General features: G+C 45.0%; 1 protein-coding gene across 1 annotated transcript in view; it reads left to right on the top strand.

The window, feature by feature from the left end:
* LOC124709229 (mucin-19-like) overlaps positions 1 to 18,360 on the top strand; it is a 1,054,314-nt gene that overhangs the window by 179,640 nt on the left and 856,314 nt on the right. The window contains exon 2 of the mRNA XM_047240824.1: positions 18,002 to 18,338. Within this exon, the coding sequence (XP_047096780.1) occupies positions 18,064 to 18,338 (275 nt within the window). The 5' untranslated portion in view covers positions 18,002 to 18,063. The remainder of the gene's footprint in view (positions 1 to 18,001; positions 18,339 to 18,360) is intronic.

The following is an 18,360-nucleotide window of genomic DNA, read 5'->3' as shown; positions in this document are numbered from 1 at the left end:
TCTGCATTCACACTCATTGGAGCTTGACAGGTACAGCATCTATGTGGGTGCTGTACTCCATACTAGGCAGCGAGAAGATAGGAGGCAGACAGGCTACACCCGGTGCCTGTAACTTCGTAGCATCAGTCCAGGCGTTGCATTCTGTACACGGCACCGAGAGAATGACGAGAACACGGCCTGCACTAGTTGCCTGTAATTGCACAACATTCATGCAGGCGTCGTACTCCGTGTACAGCAGCGAGAAGTGGCAGGCAAACAACCTGCACTCGATGCTCGAAGCTCTGCCCTGCCCTCGTAGCCCAGTACACAGGCACTCCACCCGGTCGTGTGTTCACTTCCTCATTCCCAGGCAAACGGATGACAGAAACCCCTCACTAGCTGACGCTGCTGCACTTCCTCCCTGGCCACGGATTACATAAGCCACATCGCACTCGCGGCAAGCGTCTCTGATATCAACTGCCATGAATATTTCTGGCATGTCTCACTCCCCAATAACTAACTGGATGACTAAGCTGGTTCTCAGCTCTACAAACGACAAGACCGCAGTCGCGTGCTAGCGTTCGTTACTGCAGCAGCACATCAAAGGACACCGCTTTCATCTGTGAGTTTGACACACCCTCTCATAACAAACAACTTATTTTAAATTTCCTCTGTGCTCTTTACGTTAAATTCGTTAATTTCGAGAGTGTTTGTTTATTTATCAGCCACAGTTCCGAGTTTCTTAATTGTCTAAGAGTTTATTTTCGCCGTCTTTGTATGGATAGGAACTGTGATGACTGTGTTCAGATGCGCGATGTTTTGTTCACCCTTCGCTCAGAGCTCCAGGCGGTCTCGGCTTCGATCACACAGCTTGAAGCTCGTGCTGCCGATAGGCATCACTTTGGAAGGGAGGGAGGGGGGGGGGGCGGATGTGGACTGGACATCCGAGGGAGAACCGGCACATCCCATGTGTTCCCCGATCGGTCCACTACTGCGTTCGCCCCGCGTACTGCCTTGGGTTGACTCCTCGCCTGTGATGGAGTGGGGGGGTTGTTCTAAGCTGTGGCAGGCAGAGCCAGATACAGTCGCTCGCCCTGTCTCTCTCGATACCTGCTAGGTCTGGACATTCACAGAAGATGTGATTACCGGTAGTTGGAAATTCCAATGTTACGGCGTAATGGGGTCTCTTAGGGGTGTGTCTGCCAAGGAGAGGAAGAAATCCAGTGTGCATTCTGTGTGCATACCGAGAGGAGTTATTCCAGACATGGAACAGGTGCCTCTGAATGCCCTGAAAAACATAGGATGCGGCCAATTACAGGTGATAGTTCATGTTATTACGAACAAAGTGTGTCACTTAGGATCCGAAAAAATTCTGTTTGGTTTCAGGAGGCTAGCTGAAGTAGTCAGACTGCCAGCCTGGCTTGCGAGATGAGGGCTGAGCTCGCCATCTATAGCATTCTCGACAGAACCGACTGTGGTCCTTAGGTACAAATCTGAGTGGTGGGTCTGATTCTGAGACTCAGATGGTTCTTCAACTGTGTAGATTGCAGAATCCTCGACTTGCGCCAAAGGGTGGTGGGTTTCCGGATTCTGCTTAATAGGTCAATGGTCCACTACAAACAGGAAATGGCCACACAGGTAGTGGGGACTGTGTGGAGGGTATTGGGCCGTTTTTCAGGTTAGAGGGTCTCGACAAACTAAAGAAAAGGTGTCAGTCTGAAAGGGTGCAGGGCAAACACAGAAAGGTAGACCTGGCAGCAACTGGTATTGCTGTTGAAATTTTTGTATCTTTATTGGGAAAGAACTAGGGCTCGAAGCGCTAAGAGAAAGCACTGAAGCTGAAATCGTTAGAGGTACACAAAGTTGGCTCAACCCAGATATAAGTTCAGCCAAAATTTTTTCAAAGGACCTAACTGTCTTCATAGAGGTGGTGGTGGAGTGTTTCTCGCTGTCAGAAGTAGTTTATCTTGTAGTGAAATTGTAGCAGACAGTTCCTGTGAGTTAATATAGGTAGAGGCTATACTTGACAACCGGAATAAAGTAATAACTGGCGCTGTTAACCAAACCCCTGATTCAGATGATACAATTGCTGAACAGTTCAAAGAAAACTTGAGTCTTCGTTCAAATATAGATCTGATATAATTACATTTTCCTTGATAGGTTTGAGTCTCATCTTTATCTAAGATAATTACAGAAGCTGAAGAAATGAATGAAAGTTTGTGTCACAACCAGAACTTGAACCCAGGCCTCCTTGCTTACTAGGAAGGTGTGCTAGCCATTACACCACCCCAGCAGCACATCTAACACAGAGGCACAAGACTACTCTAGTCCAAAGCTCTCCCTAACACAAACTTCAATTCACATCTTCAGCGTATTTTTCCCTTCTTAGATCGTCACAAGGATATCCGATATTGGAATAGTATCCTAGCATTGGAAATAACGGGGTAATCCTGCCTGTACATGTTTAAAGCCGGCGGTAGGCATAAAACATAGACCAAAATTGTACTGAATGCTTTCACAGAAAATTATTTTCAACAATTAGACCAGGAGCCACCTCGAGGTATAAATGGTTGTGGAAATATACTTGACCCTCAGCAAATAGTGAGCATCGTGACGGATACAGGGAGTAGTGACCACAGAGTTATTGTAGCGAGGCAAAATACTGTAAAATCCAAACCCAACCATTAACACACCCAAAGTACAAATATTTTAAAAAGCAACAAATAATCCTGAGCGAATAGGGAGCATCATGACAAGTACAGGAATTAGTGACCACCCGAAGTTTTTGTAGCGAGACTGAATACCGTAAAATCCAAACCCACCAAAGATAAATGCAAAGTACATCTGTTTTGAAAAGCAGACAAAAATTCACTTGGTGCCTTTCTAAGAGACAATTTCCACTCCTTCCGATCTGATTATTGAAGTGCAGACCAGATCTGGTTTGAATTCAAAGAAATCGGATCAGTGTCAATTGAGAGATATACAGGGTGAACATTACTAAAACCAAAAAACTGCAGGGACGGATTCGTGACTGGAAATGTAGGAAAAATAGGTCCTATTGAAAGTATCTAATCAAAAATTGTTTCCTTTCTTATTTGTGAAAGTATCATTGATAAGACTGTTCTAATTAATTTTTCAACAAACCTGCATCTGACTGCGTCTGTGAACTTGTTTCTTGCATTCCTCCATTTTGCCAGAAATGCAACATGGATTTGGCTCCGCAATCAAGTTTAAGAGAATAATGCCGTTTGTGCAATGGCATTACTATGGTACTGAAAATTTAACTTTTGACCCTAATGTTTACTTAATGAAATTATATCTTCACTTGAATAACGCCAGTTCTGAAATGGCATAAAATTAGTTATTTGAATTAACTTTGCTGTGATAATGTTAGTTCAACGAAAATCGATTTCAGACCATGAATTGCACATATATATTGCATAGAGGCCTCATTTTCTTTACATTCTTTCATTGGTGGGTAACTTTACTTTACTACTCTTTTTCATATTCAATACAAGCAGAGGATATGGATTATGATTCAGGCTGTTAGATTTAAACACAATGTTGATCTCAATATATATATTGTTAAAATTTTAAGTCATACACAAAACCTACCATTTCAAACATTTTTGTAGCACGAAACACTCTTACAAAAAAATTTACAAAACGCTTACTGCGTCAAATCTTGGACATACAAATCCTAACTCTGAACATTATCTAACAAAAACCAAGTTGAAATGATTATATATCTTCTCTCATTTCCGTGCTAAAGTTTGGTCAGGGGCAGCGACCTACATTAACGCTGTCACGACACGTCTGCTTCCTGCGGCCACCTAGCTGCGACTTCCCCCTTAAAGCTGTCTGCACATGTCTGCTTCCTCCGGGCACCTACCTGCGACTCACCGGTTTTTTTACTTCGCGCGCCCGGCTCTCTTAACCATCAAAGATCCTCCTACTCGAAGATATTATACTCGTTCCACCTTGCGGTTGGCAACTACCGACTTTATTTTCTGGAGCTACCCTGATCAGACCTTAGCACGTACCTTTCACTATGAACATGAATCTGGAAATGAACGATGTGCCTGCAGCGACAACAAATCGTCTCAGAACACAGTACAGAGCGCATCCTATCCAATTCACAACAGATCTTCAAAGTGTCCTCCACGGGATGCAATTCATGCGTTCACATATACCTGCCATGCAGGTTACACGTAATCGTACTTTGGCTTACACTGTGTTGGCGAACCACTTGCCTGGAACTTGTACTAGGTTTCGTCTCAATAACCTGTAGAATGCGGCCTTCCAAATGTGGTGTACGCATAATCCGCCTCCTCACTCCATGTTCGTCTGTCTGAAAGGACCCATGATCAAAAAAACACACGAAAATGTTGTGTGATGTGACTGGTGTCTGTGAGGGTACTTGCTTTGGTATATCCCTGCTGCCTCTCGACCGTTTCCGTCTGCTTGGCCTTACACGAACACCGTCTCGACTTGTTCTCGACATAAGTACTGGAACATTCTACTGCCTACAGCACACAACTGCGTGAATCACACAGCCTGCAACACACACGGAACAGATGTCACGTGGTCAGAGGAACTTCCATTCGTCAGCGCCATCTACAGTGGCAACATGCATTTCCAGACACGTGTTCATAGGATCTTTTTTCTTCCGTTACCAGTCACGAATTTGTCCCTGCAGTTTGTCGATTTTATTAATGTTCACCCTGTACACCAAATAAATTAGTAAAAGATAGTACTGATTCCGCACGGTTCACAACAAGGGTTAGAACACTGTTGCAGAAACACCGAAAAAAGCATCCCAAATCTAAAAGGATACAAAATCTCCAAAATCGGTAAAGTTTTACAAAAGCTCGAAATTTAGCGCGAACTTCAATGAACGATGCTTTTAACAGTTTCCACCACGAAACTCTGTATCGAAATCTGGCAGAAAACCCAAAGAGTTCACCAATGGCAAGATACAGTCAATAGCTTGACTGCGTTGTAGCAGTGGTGAAATTACTGATGACAGTGCCACTAAAGCAGAGTTACTAAACACGATTTTCCGAAACTCTTTCACCGAAAAAGACGAAGTAAACATTCGAGAACTCGACTCTAGAGCAATTTTCAACAAGAGTTACTCAAAAGTAGATATCTTCGGTGTAACGAAGCACCTTAAGTCACTTAATAAAGGCAAGTTCTCCGGTGCAGTTTGTGTACCAGTCAGGTTCCTTCGTGAGTGTGCTGATACAATAGCTCCATATTTAGCAACCATTTACAACCGCTCGCGCCGGCCGCGGTGGTCTCGCGGTTCTAGGCGCGCAGTCAGGAACCGTGCGACTGCTACGGTCGCAGGTTCGAATCCTGCCTCGGGCATGGATGTGTGTGATGTCCTTAGGTTAGTTAGGTTTAAGTAGTTCTAAGTTCTAGGGGACTGATGACCACAGCAGTTGAGTCCCATAGTGCTCAGAGCCATTTGAACCAACCGCTCGCTCGTCGAAAGATCCTTACGTAGAGAGAGGAAAGTTGCACAGCACAAACCAATACTCAAGAAGGGAAAGAGAAGCAATCCACAGAATCGCAGACCCATATCACTAACGTTCATTTCCACTAGGATTTTGTAACATGTACTGTGTTCGAACATTAATGAATTACTCCCAAGGAAACGATTTAGAAAATATCGTTCTTGTGAAACACAGCTCTTTATTGTCACAAAGTAGTGAGTGCTATCAACAGGGGATATGAAACCGATTCCATACTTTTTCACTTACAGGAGGCTTTTGACACAGTTCCTCACAAACGACTCTTATTCAAATTCCGTACCTATGGGGTATCGCCTCAATTGTGCGACTGGATTAGTGAGTTCCAGTTAGAAAGGTCACAGTTCGTAGTAACTGATGGAAACTCATCGAGTAAAACAGAAGTAATATCAGTACATCAAAGGCGTAGGAAACAATCTGAGTAGCTCTCTTAAACTGTTTGCAGGTGATGCTGTCATTTGCCGTCTTGTAAAGTCGTCAGATGATCAAAACCAGTTGCAAAATTATTTAGACAAGATACCTGTACAGCGCGAAAAGTGGCAATTGGCTCTAAATAATGATAAGTGTGAAGTCATCCACAAGGGTACTAAATGAAATCCACTAAATATCGGTTACACGATGAATCACACAAATCTAAAGGCTGTAAATTCAAGTAAATACTGAGCAATTACAATTACGGATAACTTAAATTGGCACTATCCCACAGATAATGTTGTCGGGAAGGCAAAGCAAAGACTGCGATTTATTGGCAGAACACTGACAAAATGCAACAGGTCTACAGGACTGCTTCCAATAGCTTAGCCAGCCTCTTCCGGGGAACTGCTGTTGTGAGATGGGACTGACGTCGGACATCGAAAAAGTTCAAAGAAAGGCAGCTCGTTTTGTGTTCTCGCGAAACAGGTGACAGAGTATCACGGACACGATACGTGAATTGTAGTGGCAATCACTAAAACAAAGGGGTTTTTCGTTTAGACAGGACCTTCCCGTGAGATTTCGATCACAATCTCTCTCCTCCGACTGCAAAAATATCTTTTTGGCGTCCAACTCCGTAGGAAGAAACGAGCATCATAATAAAATAAGAGAAATCACAGCTCACACAGAAATATTTAAGTGCACGTTTTCCCTGCGCGCCGTTAGAGAGTGGAACGGTAGAGAAATAGCTTGTAGGTGTTTTGATGAAACCTCTGCCAGACACTTAATTGTAAATTGCAGAGTAATCATATAGATTTAGATGTAGGTTCGCCCCATCTCCTAGTAAAGAACCGTGATGTGTAAGCTAACATTGAATACCGTATAGAAGGGGATGACAATAGTTTCGGGTCCCAGGACTCGTACTGAAGAGCAACGAACATCATTTCTTACTCTGTTCATTCCGTATTACTTTTTTTTGTGATTTGCGTAAATGATGAATAGTAGCAAAGTTGGGCCCGACATCTCTCTCCCCCCCCCCCCTCCTTCCCCGCCTCCAAGAACTCTCTCTTACTCGTACGATACACTAAACTGCGGCACACGCTCTAATAAGTAGGGATTTCAGGAAGTAAGTTACCCACGTCGCCCCGTACGCGGAACGAGGGTGACGCATTGTCAGAAGGGAGTACATGTTCCAGGTTTCCTGTAGACAGTTCTGCTGTGATGCGGATAACAGATGCATCGCATTGTGGGAGTAAGGGAAACTGGAAACGTACTCCAAAACTGAATTACACAGGATAGTACGATTCTTGTCGGCAAAATGTTTACACTGCACTCACATTAGCCGTGACGTTCTAGCAGTATATAGACCAAATGCAATTTAGCGTCCAGGCGTAGAGAAATGATGCTAAAAATTTGACCAAGGCTGCACTGACGTGATTCTGATTGGGCAGGAAGGGAGATGCGATTTCCGGTAAGCTGAAAGAACATCTCAGAGAAAGAGATTTTCCGCAGATAAGGACGTTCACGCAGTGTTTCTCGAATGGTTCCGTGACAAAGGAGCGGATTTGTATCGCCGAGGAACAGAACTATTGGCAGAACGTTCCCATCATTTTACTTGGCGACTTTGCTGAAAAGTAGTGTCATTTATCTGTGGCACTCTGAAGCGTAGCGCAACGTTCAATAAAAGTTGCCCGGACTGCCATTATAACGAGTAACTTACTTTTTGAAGTCCTTTCGATTCATGACAATCTCGTGAATACGTTCTTCAGTTGTCATTTTATAGATCGTTAATGCACTAACACGTATTTACACCAAAACATAATCAAATGCTTATATCTACATAATCGCATATTGCTTTACTATTTCGAGTTGCTCAAGGTCATATTTCGGAATCACTTTGTGGTAAAAACCATTTATGCTAACATAACGCTCTTAACTAAATTAACTGATTCTCGCTGCATTTATGGCCTATACATGGTCAATTCTGTGGTATTATTCAGACGTTAAATACGTGCACTGACGGAAAAAATCGTAACACCAAAAAGGAGTTGTGCGACATAAACGAAAGTTGGTAGGCGTGTTCCTACATCTGACAGATGATGTTTATTCAGATTTCGCGCCGATCGTATAAGGGTGGCGTTAGTAGTGCCACTATGAGGAGGCAAATCAGGTTTGCTTTAAATACACGCTGTACCGGTAGTGAGCATTAGTTACCATTACGATTGGACGTGGTGAAATGATGTTAGTCAAGAATGCCTTTAAGGTGACAAATACGCCAATATCAGCACCTCACTGAGCTTAAACGAAATCATGCAATAGGGCTACGAGAAGTTGGATGTTCCTTCCGCGATACTGCAGAAACGCTTGGCAGGAATTCAGCCACGGTACATGGTTGCTGGCAGCTGAGGTCACCGAGCGGTCTAGGGCGCTGCAGCCATGGACTGTGCGGCTGATCCCGGCGGCGGTTCGAGTCCTCCCTCGGGCATGGGTGTGTGTGTTTGTCCTTAGGATAATTTAGGTTAAGTAGTGTGTAAGCTTAGGGACTGGTGACCTTAGCAGTTAAGTCCCATAAGATAAAAAAAAAAAAAGAAGCTGTGGTCACGAGAATGTGCCGTCGTAAGAAGACAGAGTTCCGGACGGTCACGTGACATTGCCGAGAGGGAAGACCATCGTGTTCGGCGTATGGCTCTGGCGCATAGCACTGCATCTGCAGCAGCAATCAGAGCAGCTGATGTCGCCACAGTGGCACAACAAATTGTTACAGGTCGATTACTTCAAGGACAGCTCAGAGATCAAACAACGAGTAGCGTGCATTTCACTGACTCCAAACCAACGCAGTTCGCGACTTCACTGGTGTTAAACGAGAGCTTATTGGAGGGCAGGGTGGAGGTCTGTTTTGTTTCCTAATGAAAGCTGGTTCTGCCTCAGTGCAAGTGACGCTGCGTGTTGGTTAGAAAGAGGAAAGTTGAGGCCTGAAACCCGCCTGCCTGCGTGCTAGACACACCGGACCTACATTTGAATTTATGGTAAGGGGGTGCGAATCCGAATGACAACAGGAGCACTCTCGCGGTTACGCACGCACCCTGGCAGGAAACTGGCACATCAGTCTGGTGATTCGATCAATTATGCTCCCATTCATGAACAGCATTCCAGGGGGTGTTATCAAACAGGATAACGCTCGCCCACATGCCGCTGTTGTAATCCAACTGCAGAGTGTCGACATGTTGCGTTGGCCTGCTCGATCACCAGATCTGTCTCCAATCGAGCGCATATGAGAGATCATCGCACGGCAACTCCACCGTCATCCACAACCAGCATTAACCGTCCCTGTATTGACCGACCAAGTGCAGCAGGCATGGAACTGCACCCCAGAAATACATCCGGCACCTGTGCAACACAATGCATACACGTTTGCATGCTTGAATTCAACATTATTGGCGGCTACACCGGCTATCAATGTACAAGAATTTTAGCTTTGCAGCGCCTTGTCTGGCGCTTACATTACCTTGTGAGCCTGCAATGTTAATCACTTAAATGTGTTACCTAGACAAACGTATCCCTACAGTTACGTTACTTTAGATTCACTATTTTGTGGTGTTCCAATTTTTTTCCGTCAGTGTATTTAGGAGCAGTCATTATTTGAAATTGCTGTAGTGCGTTATACTTGGCTAATATAAATTATAGTATGTTTCATCTCGTATTTTCTGTTAAGATCCAGCTGCCAATTCGCATTTAATTTCAAAATACGTTCCGCTGTTGAGTTTTCCCTTCATTTGTTTCTCAACCGCAAATGACAAATTGCAGGAAAAATTATCTAATGTGACTCTCTCTCTAACCTTGGGGTGTTTCATGTGTGAGGTTAGGTGGCTCTATCGTTCGCATTATAACATGGGCAGTAGGTGAACATCAGCTGCAATATGACGATCTGTGGTCAGTGTCGAGAAATTAAAATTCGACTTTTTAAGATACTTGTCTTTTCCTGAATGGAAGAAAAAGCTACAGACGCTAAGAGTGAGGCATTTCCTAGCATATCCCTCATCGTAAGTGTATATTGGAAGCGTTCTGCAGCGCTTTCGAGTGGTGTCATTGAGGTGCTGGTGCACTGAAGTTCTGAATCGTGCTGTCGAGTATTAACTGGAAATGGGATGGTAGAGGGTACACAGTGCAAGGTAAAGATCGAGCTTCTGTTATACCCATTTGCACAGCATTAAATTGCAAAGAAGGTTTCTATTCGCAGGAAAAACTCATAGGGGTCATCTACCTACATCGGAAATGACGTACGTTTGCTTAGACGTCAGGTCTCAGATCTCAAGGAAGTCCAGGAGAGAGAGTATAAAGAATGAACCGAGCGTTGGCATACGTGCTGCATCTCTGGAGAAGCACGAAGGGAGAATTCGAGATCAACGTCCTCAGCCGGCGGACGACGGCAATTACGCAGGATGACGATCAGAAACGTACGCCACCATTTCTGATCCTCTTCCCGTATAGATTCTGGTGATGAGGAAAAAGGAGCTTCTGCCTTGCTCCGAGGAATTGGTCTGCGACCGTTACCGTGGACAGTACGTACAAATAGCCTAGTGGATAATGTTGGTACCACCACGAGGCTGTCCGCGGATGACGCTGTTGTCTACAGAAAAGTCGCAACGCTAGAAAACTATAGCGAAATGCAAGAAGACCTGTAGGAGATCGACACTTGGTGCAGGGATTGGCAGGTGGCCTTCAGCATAAAGAAATGTAACGAATCACGCATAAATAGGCGGAATGATCCGTTACAGTTTGATTATACGTATACTGACGAAAATTCACTGGAACCAGTCATATCCTTAAATATCTTGGAGTGTGTACATGGAGCGACTTAAATTAAAAAGACCAAATAAAACTAATAGTAGGAAAGGTAGCTACCAGACTGAGTTCCTTGGAAGAATCCTCAGCAATCGTGGTACACCCACAAAGGAGGTAGCTCATGAAACCCTCTGTCGACCGAAACTTCTGTACTGGTCCTCAGTTGGAGACCTTTACCACACATGATTGATAGAGAGCAATGATCTAAATAAAAATATTTGTTTAGTATGACAAGCATTAAAAGCGGACTAAAAAGTATAAAATCATTTCTTCTAGCTCCACACAGATTCCAAACCCCATACAGATATGCTTGAAAACTTTTGCTCGTGAATTTTAAATTGCTATGCTCATACCTGTAAGGGGTATAACGAAATACGTGGGGCACTTGCAATACATAATTGATGGGTTAATTTATGATTTATAACAAGAAACGTGGGGTTCCGTACAATACACCACTGACGTATAAATATTTCAGCTCCTAACTATTATTTATTGTGTTTTTCTTTATAAATCTACAAAGTGTTGTCATACTCATTAAAAATTCACAAGCACAAATTTTTAGGACCATCTGTATGGTGTCAGAAATCTGTACGGGACTATGAGGAATTATCTTATATATTTTACTCTGTTTTAAAAATGTGTTATATTAAAAATTTGTTTTTATTTAAATAATTATTTTCTGCTTTTTGGTGTTATGTGTACGAAGTTGCTCAGTGAATTTAAAAAATTGGTGTAATTATACTTTTTATTTGTATAATTAGTTATGGAGGTAAATAAACAAGCTACGTCACATACATTTGACACATCTCCTGCTCTCCTCGTCTCTGCCCATCTCCTCTTTCTCCTCTCTCTTATCAGCCGCACGTGTCTGCTCGCATACGCCTGTAACAGATTTCAATAGTATCTACACAACACGCTGGTCCTTTAGAGCAGCTAAGATGTCTGGCCTTACCAACGTTCTTTTCGCCCTTACCCCGTGAAGACATCATAGGAGTGCTCATCCAAGTACACTGGCAGACGCTACAAGAGAGACGCTGTCTCACCACAGCTTGATTTCCTGTTAAAATTCCTAGAGATGAAGTTCGTAGAAGAGTCGAGCAACGTGTTGTTACAGAGTTCATATGGAAATTTACCAACAGTCATTTTTCAGCTGCACCATTCGCCACTGGAACAGGAAAGTAGGGTATGAAAACTGTACGCATAGTACGCTCTCTCACATATCAGTAGGTGGCTTGGGTATTGTAGATGTAGTTAAAATGACAGGATCTGAAGCTATTACACTGTTACCACCGTCAAATTGGCATGAAGTGTAATAATGGCTTGAATACAAAAATAATAGTCATTTCAATACAACTGTACAAAGTAGGTAGGAGAAACGCAATCTGCATTCTTTATATATGGAAACACTAGGCAATGGGTTTCTCATTAAGAAGTCGTATTTTGAATGTTGATCGTTTTTAAGAAGATCGCGTTATTCATCGTGTACGGAGACATGTGGCAGCATGGGTCGGAATGTAACAGTCTATGTGGACTATCTAGACTGCGGTTTGTCGTTCGCCAATGTTGCCACTCACATTGGTCGGGATCCTACTTCAGCCATTTGAAAATCGAATAGATGGGTTCAGGAGCCATGCAGCATCCCGGCGATCCCATCCGACTAGCGCCCAGGAGGACAAACATATTGTTCGTTCAACCGTGCGAGATAGTACTACCCAGCCGTGTGCCCTCATTCAGGAAATGAGCTTGTTTGGAGCAAGAAAGATACCCACATGCACAGTGCGTCGACATCTGGAGCACAAAGGACAGCCGGAACGGCGTCCATTGTTGCGGCTCTTAAATGGTTCAAATGGCTCTGAGCACTATGGGACTTAACATCTTAGGTCATCAGTCCCCTAGAATTAGAACTACTTAAACCTAACTAACCTAAGGACATCACACACATCGATGCCCGAGACAGGATTCGAACCTGCGACCATAGCGGCCGCGCGGTTCCAGACTGAAGCGCCTAGAACCGCTCGGCCACTCCGGCCGGCTACGGCTCTCAACACGGCAGCAGACACAGACTGTGATGCGTTCAGCGACAACACTGGACACAGGAGTTTTTGAAGTGACTCCCGGTTCTGTGAACGGCATCAAGATGGACGTATCTGCACGTGGATGCTCCAAGGAGAACAAACGTTACGAGATTGCATTCGTCATCGTCATACCGGTCCAGCTCCTGACGTAATGCTATTACGTAAACAATACTGTCAACTCTTTTTTGCGTAGTCGGTAATTTGCACATCAGGTGTTACATTTCGTACGCGTTAAGGTTTGTGGCTGTGCTCTATCTTCAAGATGTCAGTGACGTTATATAACAACAAGGTAACGCAAGACCGAATGTTTCCTGTGCTATCCTCACCTGCATTGTTACTTAGAGTGTCCGACTGTTTCCCTAACAAGAACGTTCTCCAGATCTCTTGCTCATTGAAAACATGTGCCTACATCTACATCCACATCTACTTGATTACTCTCAGTTCACACTTAAGTATTTTGCAGAGCATATACAGAGACACTTTCAGACTTTTATCTAGTGTTCCATTCTCGAACTGAGAATTGAGAAAATTCTCGAATCGAGAAAAATGAACGCGTAAATGTTTCCGTTCAACTCTGATTTTTCTTATTTTATGGTCCCCCTGTGTGGATAGGAGTGAATGAAATATCTTGACGTTCCGAGGAGAAAGTTGATGATACTAATGTCGCGTGAAGATACCGCTACGTAGAAAAGTGTCATTGTTGTAATAGTTGATACCGAAACACGCGTATTGTGTCCCTGACAGTCTCACCCCTGTTCCTTGAAAGTTCAAAGCGAGGTGCCTTTCTGTGAGTATTTCCGATGTCCACTGTCAGTCTCTTGTGATAAGGATCCCATACGGGATCCGGAAGAGGACGGACAAGGTGGTGCAGTAAGACTATCGTAGGTCTGTTGGACCATCTAAGTGTTTTGGCCATCAAACGCAGTCCTTGGCTCGCCTTGTCCACAAAATTTTCTGTATGACTGTTGCAAGTTAAGTTGTTCGTAACTGTAATTCCTAGGTACTTAAGCGATTCGACAACCCTTGAATTTGGACGTGGGTTGCTGAGAGACCCGTACACCACCACTACTCGCCAGCCACTATGACTGATGAACCCTGGCACAGAGTTGAAGCAGCATGCAATCTCGTTACCGTGAATGTCGCCCAAGTTCAGTTCGACTCGATTCCCAACTGAGTTAGAGACGATGTAGCTGTCAGAGAGGGCAGCTCTGTGTTACCTCAAAAAATTTAATCCTGTTTTCTTCCTGCTGTACTGTATAAGTACAATAAATAAAATCCCGTTATTAGCTGTCCTTCCTGCTTGCACTTTCAACGGTAAATGGTATAGATGTTCTTCCACAGTTAGTATTCGAAGCAATTATACGGAAGCGAAAAACGAGTAGTAAACAACCTTCCGCACGTCACGGCCAAGTAACATACCTCGATGACAGTTGGACCACACATGGAAAGAACTGCTGCAGTGTAGTAGAGAACGTAACTGGAAGAAATATGCACTGCGACGAACGTAAGTGTCACTTTTATTCAAAGACAACAATTACACTGAAGTCACCGCGATTCGTGATGATCTCCTGAAAATTACAGAAGGCGGGTAACGGTTCTTGACAGGGTGTGTGGTCACCACGAATGGCGATACATGCTCTGCTAGCTACGAGAATAATAATTGGTTCTTGTTGTAGGGGATTCATTTCCTCCACCAGCTAGTTTGACAACTACTGGACGTGCTGCAACACATCTGGCTAACGCATCTCAAACGTGTTAGGTGGGATTAAAGTCAGGTGAACGCGTAGGACAGTCCATTCGCCGAATACCGTCTCGTTCCACGAGCTCCTCGACCTGTGCTGTTGTTGATGCGGTCGCCCATTGTCATCCATAAAAGTGAAGTCAGGATTTTATGCATCACTGAAAAGACGCACATTCGGAGGGAACTCAATGTCATAATAACACTGAGTGGTGAGTGAAGCGTCTCAAAGATTTGGAGGTCAATACACCCAAGCAACACTATGCTTCCGCACAGCGTAACACTTGGAGCACCAAATCGATAATGTCGCTAGGCACATTACGTGTTCTCACCTCTCGCCAAATGAAGGTACGTAATGCACCCAGGAACATTGTCGAATATGATCGTTTTGGTCCCTCAGGTGTTACGGTGTAGGGAGCTGTAATGTTGCACGGGCGTATAACGTTCCTATGGCGTACTGATCTCCACATCTTTGAGCACGCAACACTCACCGGTCAACGTTGCTATGACACTATACTCCTTCCCTCTGTGCGTCTTTGCAGGGATGCATTCGGCCCTGACTTCACTTGTGGTGTCACGTTACTCAGTCGGCTGTTTGTCTCTCTGTGCCACTCTTGAAAACCATTTTTCTCAGGAACGGATAGACGAATCATGTTCAAATTGATCAAATAAAACAAGCTATTGTCTACTGGAAATGTGAAAAATTGAACTTTCTACGTCAGTGCAATCAAAAATTATGGCCATTTACGTCACATATTTTGATACTCTCAAACTCACTTATGGAAACCTATAGGTTACTTAAATTTGACCTAGAATCATGAAATTTGGCAAGAAGCAAGAATTGACAATACGAGTATGAGAACAAACCGGAAAACTGTTAATTTGCGATTACATCCCACGAAAAAAAAATTTTTTTTCATCAGTTGTTACCCGACTGTCTCTGTGTCCTTTCATCTGTAAAGGCGCCTTTTTTATCAGAAACTGATACACGTATCAAGATGAAACGTATCGAGATGAAACGTACGCCACATACCAAAAACGTTAAGCTCGTAAGTCAGTGCAATAAAAAGATACGGCCATTTACGTTAGATTTCTTAATACTCCCAAACTCATTCATCAAAAGCTATAGTGTAGTTCCCATTGACCTAGAATCATGAAATTTGCCAGGAAGCATGGTTTCACAGTAAAAGTGAAGGAGGAAACCGCAAAGTTATTTATTTGTAATTATATCACACGAAGAAAATATTTCTTTTGTCATTTGTTATCCGACTTCAAACTTAAAATTTTCTGGAAAGTCTCGGAGTTTCCCGGACTGATATCTTGCCAGTATCAATGTCGATAACAAACAAAAATGAAAACGCAGAGCGCGAGCCCTGCACCCAGCCAGTTTTTGTGGGTGATAGTGCGCGACGCCGAACAACGCAAGTGGAGGATCTCTTCGAAAGAGAGAATTTCCGCAAATGGACTGTTCAGCCTGTTCCTCAGACTTAAACCCCAAAGAGCACGTTTGGGACGCATGGGAGATCATAACAGAGCGTGCACTGTCGTCTGTGGTGGTCACGCACTCCATTAAGAACCGTGTTCCGCCTTTCGCTGCCGGCCGCTGGTGGCCGAGCGGCTCTAGGCGCTTCAGTCTGGAACCGCGCGACCGCTACTACCTTAGGTTAGTTAGGTTTAAGTAGTTCTAAGTTCTAGGGGACTGATGACCTCAGAAGTTCAGTCCCAAAATGCTCAGAGCCATTTTTGAACCGCCTTTTGCTGTGTCCAGGTGACAATAAAAATCGCTGTGGCTTCAGTGTAATTATTGTCCTTGAATAAAGCTGTAATTTATGTTCGACTCGTTGCGTATTTCTTCCAGTTACCTTCTGTACCGCTCTGCAGCAGTTCTATGAACTCGTATGTTTGCTACACTACTGGCCATTAAAATTGCTACACCGCGAAAATGACGTGCTATAGACGCAATAATTTAACCGACAGGAAGAAGATGCTGTGATATGCAAATGATTAGCTTTTCAGAGCATTCACGCAAGGCTGACGCCGGTGGCGACACCTACAATGTGCTGACATGAGGAAAGTTTCCAACCGATTTCTGATACACAAACAGCAGTTGACCGGCGTTGCCTGGTGAAACATTGTTGCGATGCCTCGTGTAAGGAGCAGAAATGCGTACCATCACATTTCCGACTTTGATAAAGGTCGGCCTATCGCGATTGCGGTTTATCTTATCGCGACATTGCTGCTCGCGTAGGTCGAGATCCAATGACTGTTTGCAGAATATGGAATCGGTGGGTTCAGGAGGGTTTGCAAGAGAACAACCATCTGCACGAACGGTTCGACGACGTTTGCAGCAGCATGGACTATCAGCTCGGAGACCATGGCTGCGGTTACCCTTGACGCTGCATCACAGACAGGAGCGCCTACGATGATGTACTCAACGACGAACCTGGGTGCACGAATGGAAATACATCGTTTTTTCGGATGAATGCAGGTTCTGTTTACAGCATCATGATGGTCGCATCCGTGTTTGATGACATCGCGGTGAACGCACATCGGAAATGTGTATTCGTCATCGCCATACTGGCGTATCACCTGGCGTGATGGTATGGGGTGCCACTGGTTATACGTCTCGGTCACCTCTTGTTCGCATTGACCGCACTTTGAACAGTGGACGTTACATTTCAGATGTGTTACGACCCGCGTCTCTACCCTTCATTCGATCCCTGCGAAACCCTACATTTCAGCAGGATAATGAACGACCGCATGTTGCAGGTCCTGTACGGGCCTTTCTGGATACAGAAAATGTTCGACTGCTGCCCTGGCCAGCACATTCTCCAGATCTCTCAGCAATTGAAAAGGTCTGGTGAATGGTGGCCGAGCAACTGGCTCGTCACAATACGCCAGTCACTACTCTTGATGAACTGTGGTATCGTGTTGAAGCTGCATGGGGAGCTGTAACTGTACACGCCATCCAAGCTGTGTTTGACTCAATGCCCAGGCGTATGAAGGCCGTTATTACGGCCAGAGGTGGTTGTTCTGGGTACTGATTTCTCAGGATGTATGCACCCAAATTGCGTGAAAATTTAATCACATGTCAGTTGTATTATAATATGTTTGTCGAATGAATACCCGTTTATCATCTGCATTTCTTCTTGGTGTAGCAATTTTAATGGCCAGTAGTGTCCTCGGCAGTGATAAATGACGCGAAATTTAGTTTCCTTCTCAAATGTTGCCCACCAGTGTACTCCCGAGCCGAGTGTGACCTCGCTAGCGTGCTTCAGCGTCCACCGCTGCGGCGGCAGGCCGGGCGAGTGCAGCAGGTACGGCACACAGCAGAGAGGCGCAGCGCGCAGAGCCCCCGGGGGCCCCACCGCCGGCGCCGCCCCTCCTCCTCCTGCAGTGAGGGCCTCCTCTCGTTGCAGATGGCGGCTGCGAGGCCCCAGTGAGCGCCCAGCCACCAGCCAGCGGAGAGCGGTGATGCGCCATGCTGTCCTACATGCTGCCGGTGGAGGAGAAGCCGCCGCTGCCCAAGAACATGCAGCTGCAGCTGGAGCTGCGCGGCGTGCGCGCCAGCGCCACCGACAGTAGCGTCAGCACCACCAGCAGCTCCGCCGACACCAACACCAGCACCAGCACCAGCGCCACGGCCACGGCGGGCACGCCCACGCCCACCGCCGACCCCGCGCCGGCGCCGCCGCCCGCCAAGACGCACCGCAACAAGCTCGTCGTCAACGGCACCAAGCACCCCCCGCTCAAAAGGTCAGTCCGCTGCGCCGCGCCG

The sequence above is a fragment of the Schistocerca piceifrons genome, chromosome 1, assembly GCF_021461385.2.
Source record: "Schistocerca piceifrons isolate TAMUIC-IGC-003096 chromosome 1, iqSchPice1.1, whole genome shotgun sequence".
NCBI classification, from domain to species: domain Eukaryota; kingdom Metazoa; phylum Arthropoda; class Insecta; order Orthoptera; family Acrididae; genus Schistocerca; species Schistocerca piceifrons.
Note: the sequence above shows the minus strand (reverse complement) of the source record. Positions and strands in the feature narration are given on the sequence as shown.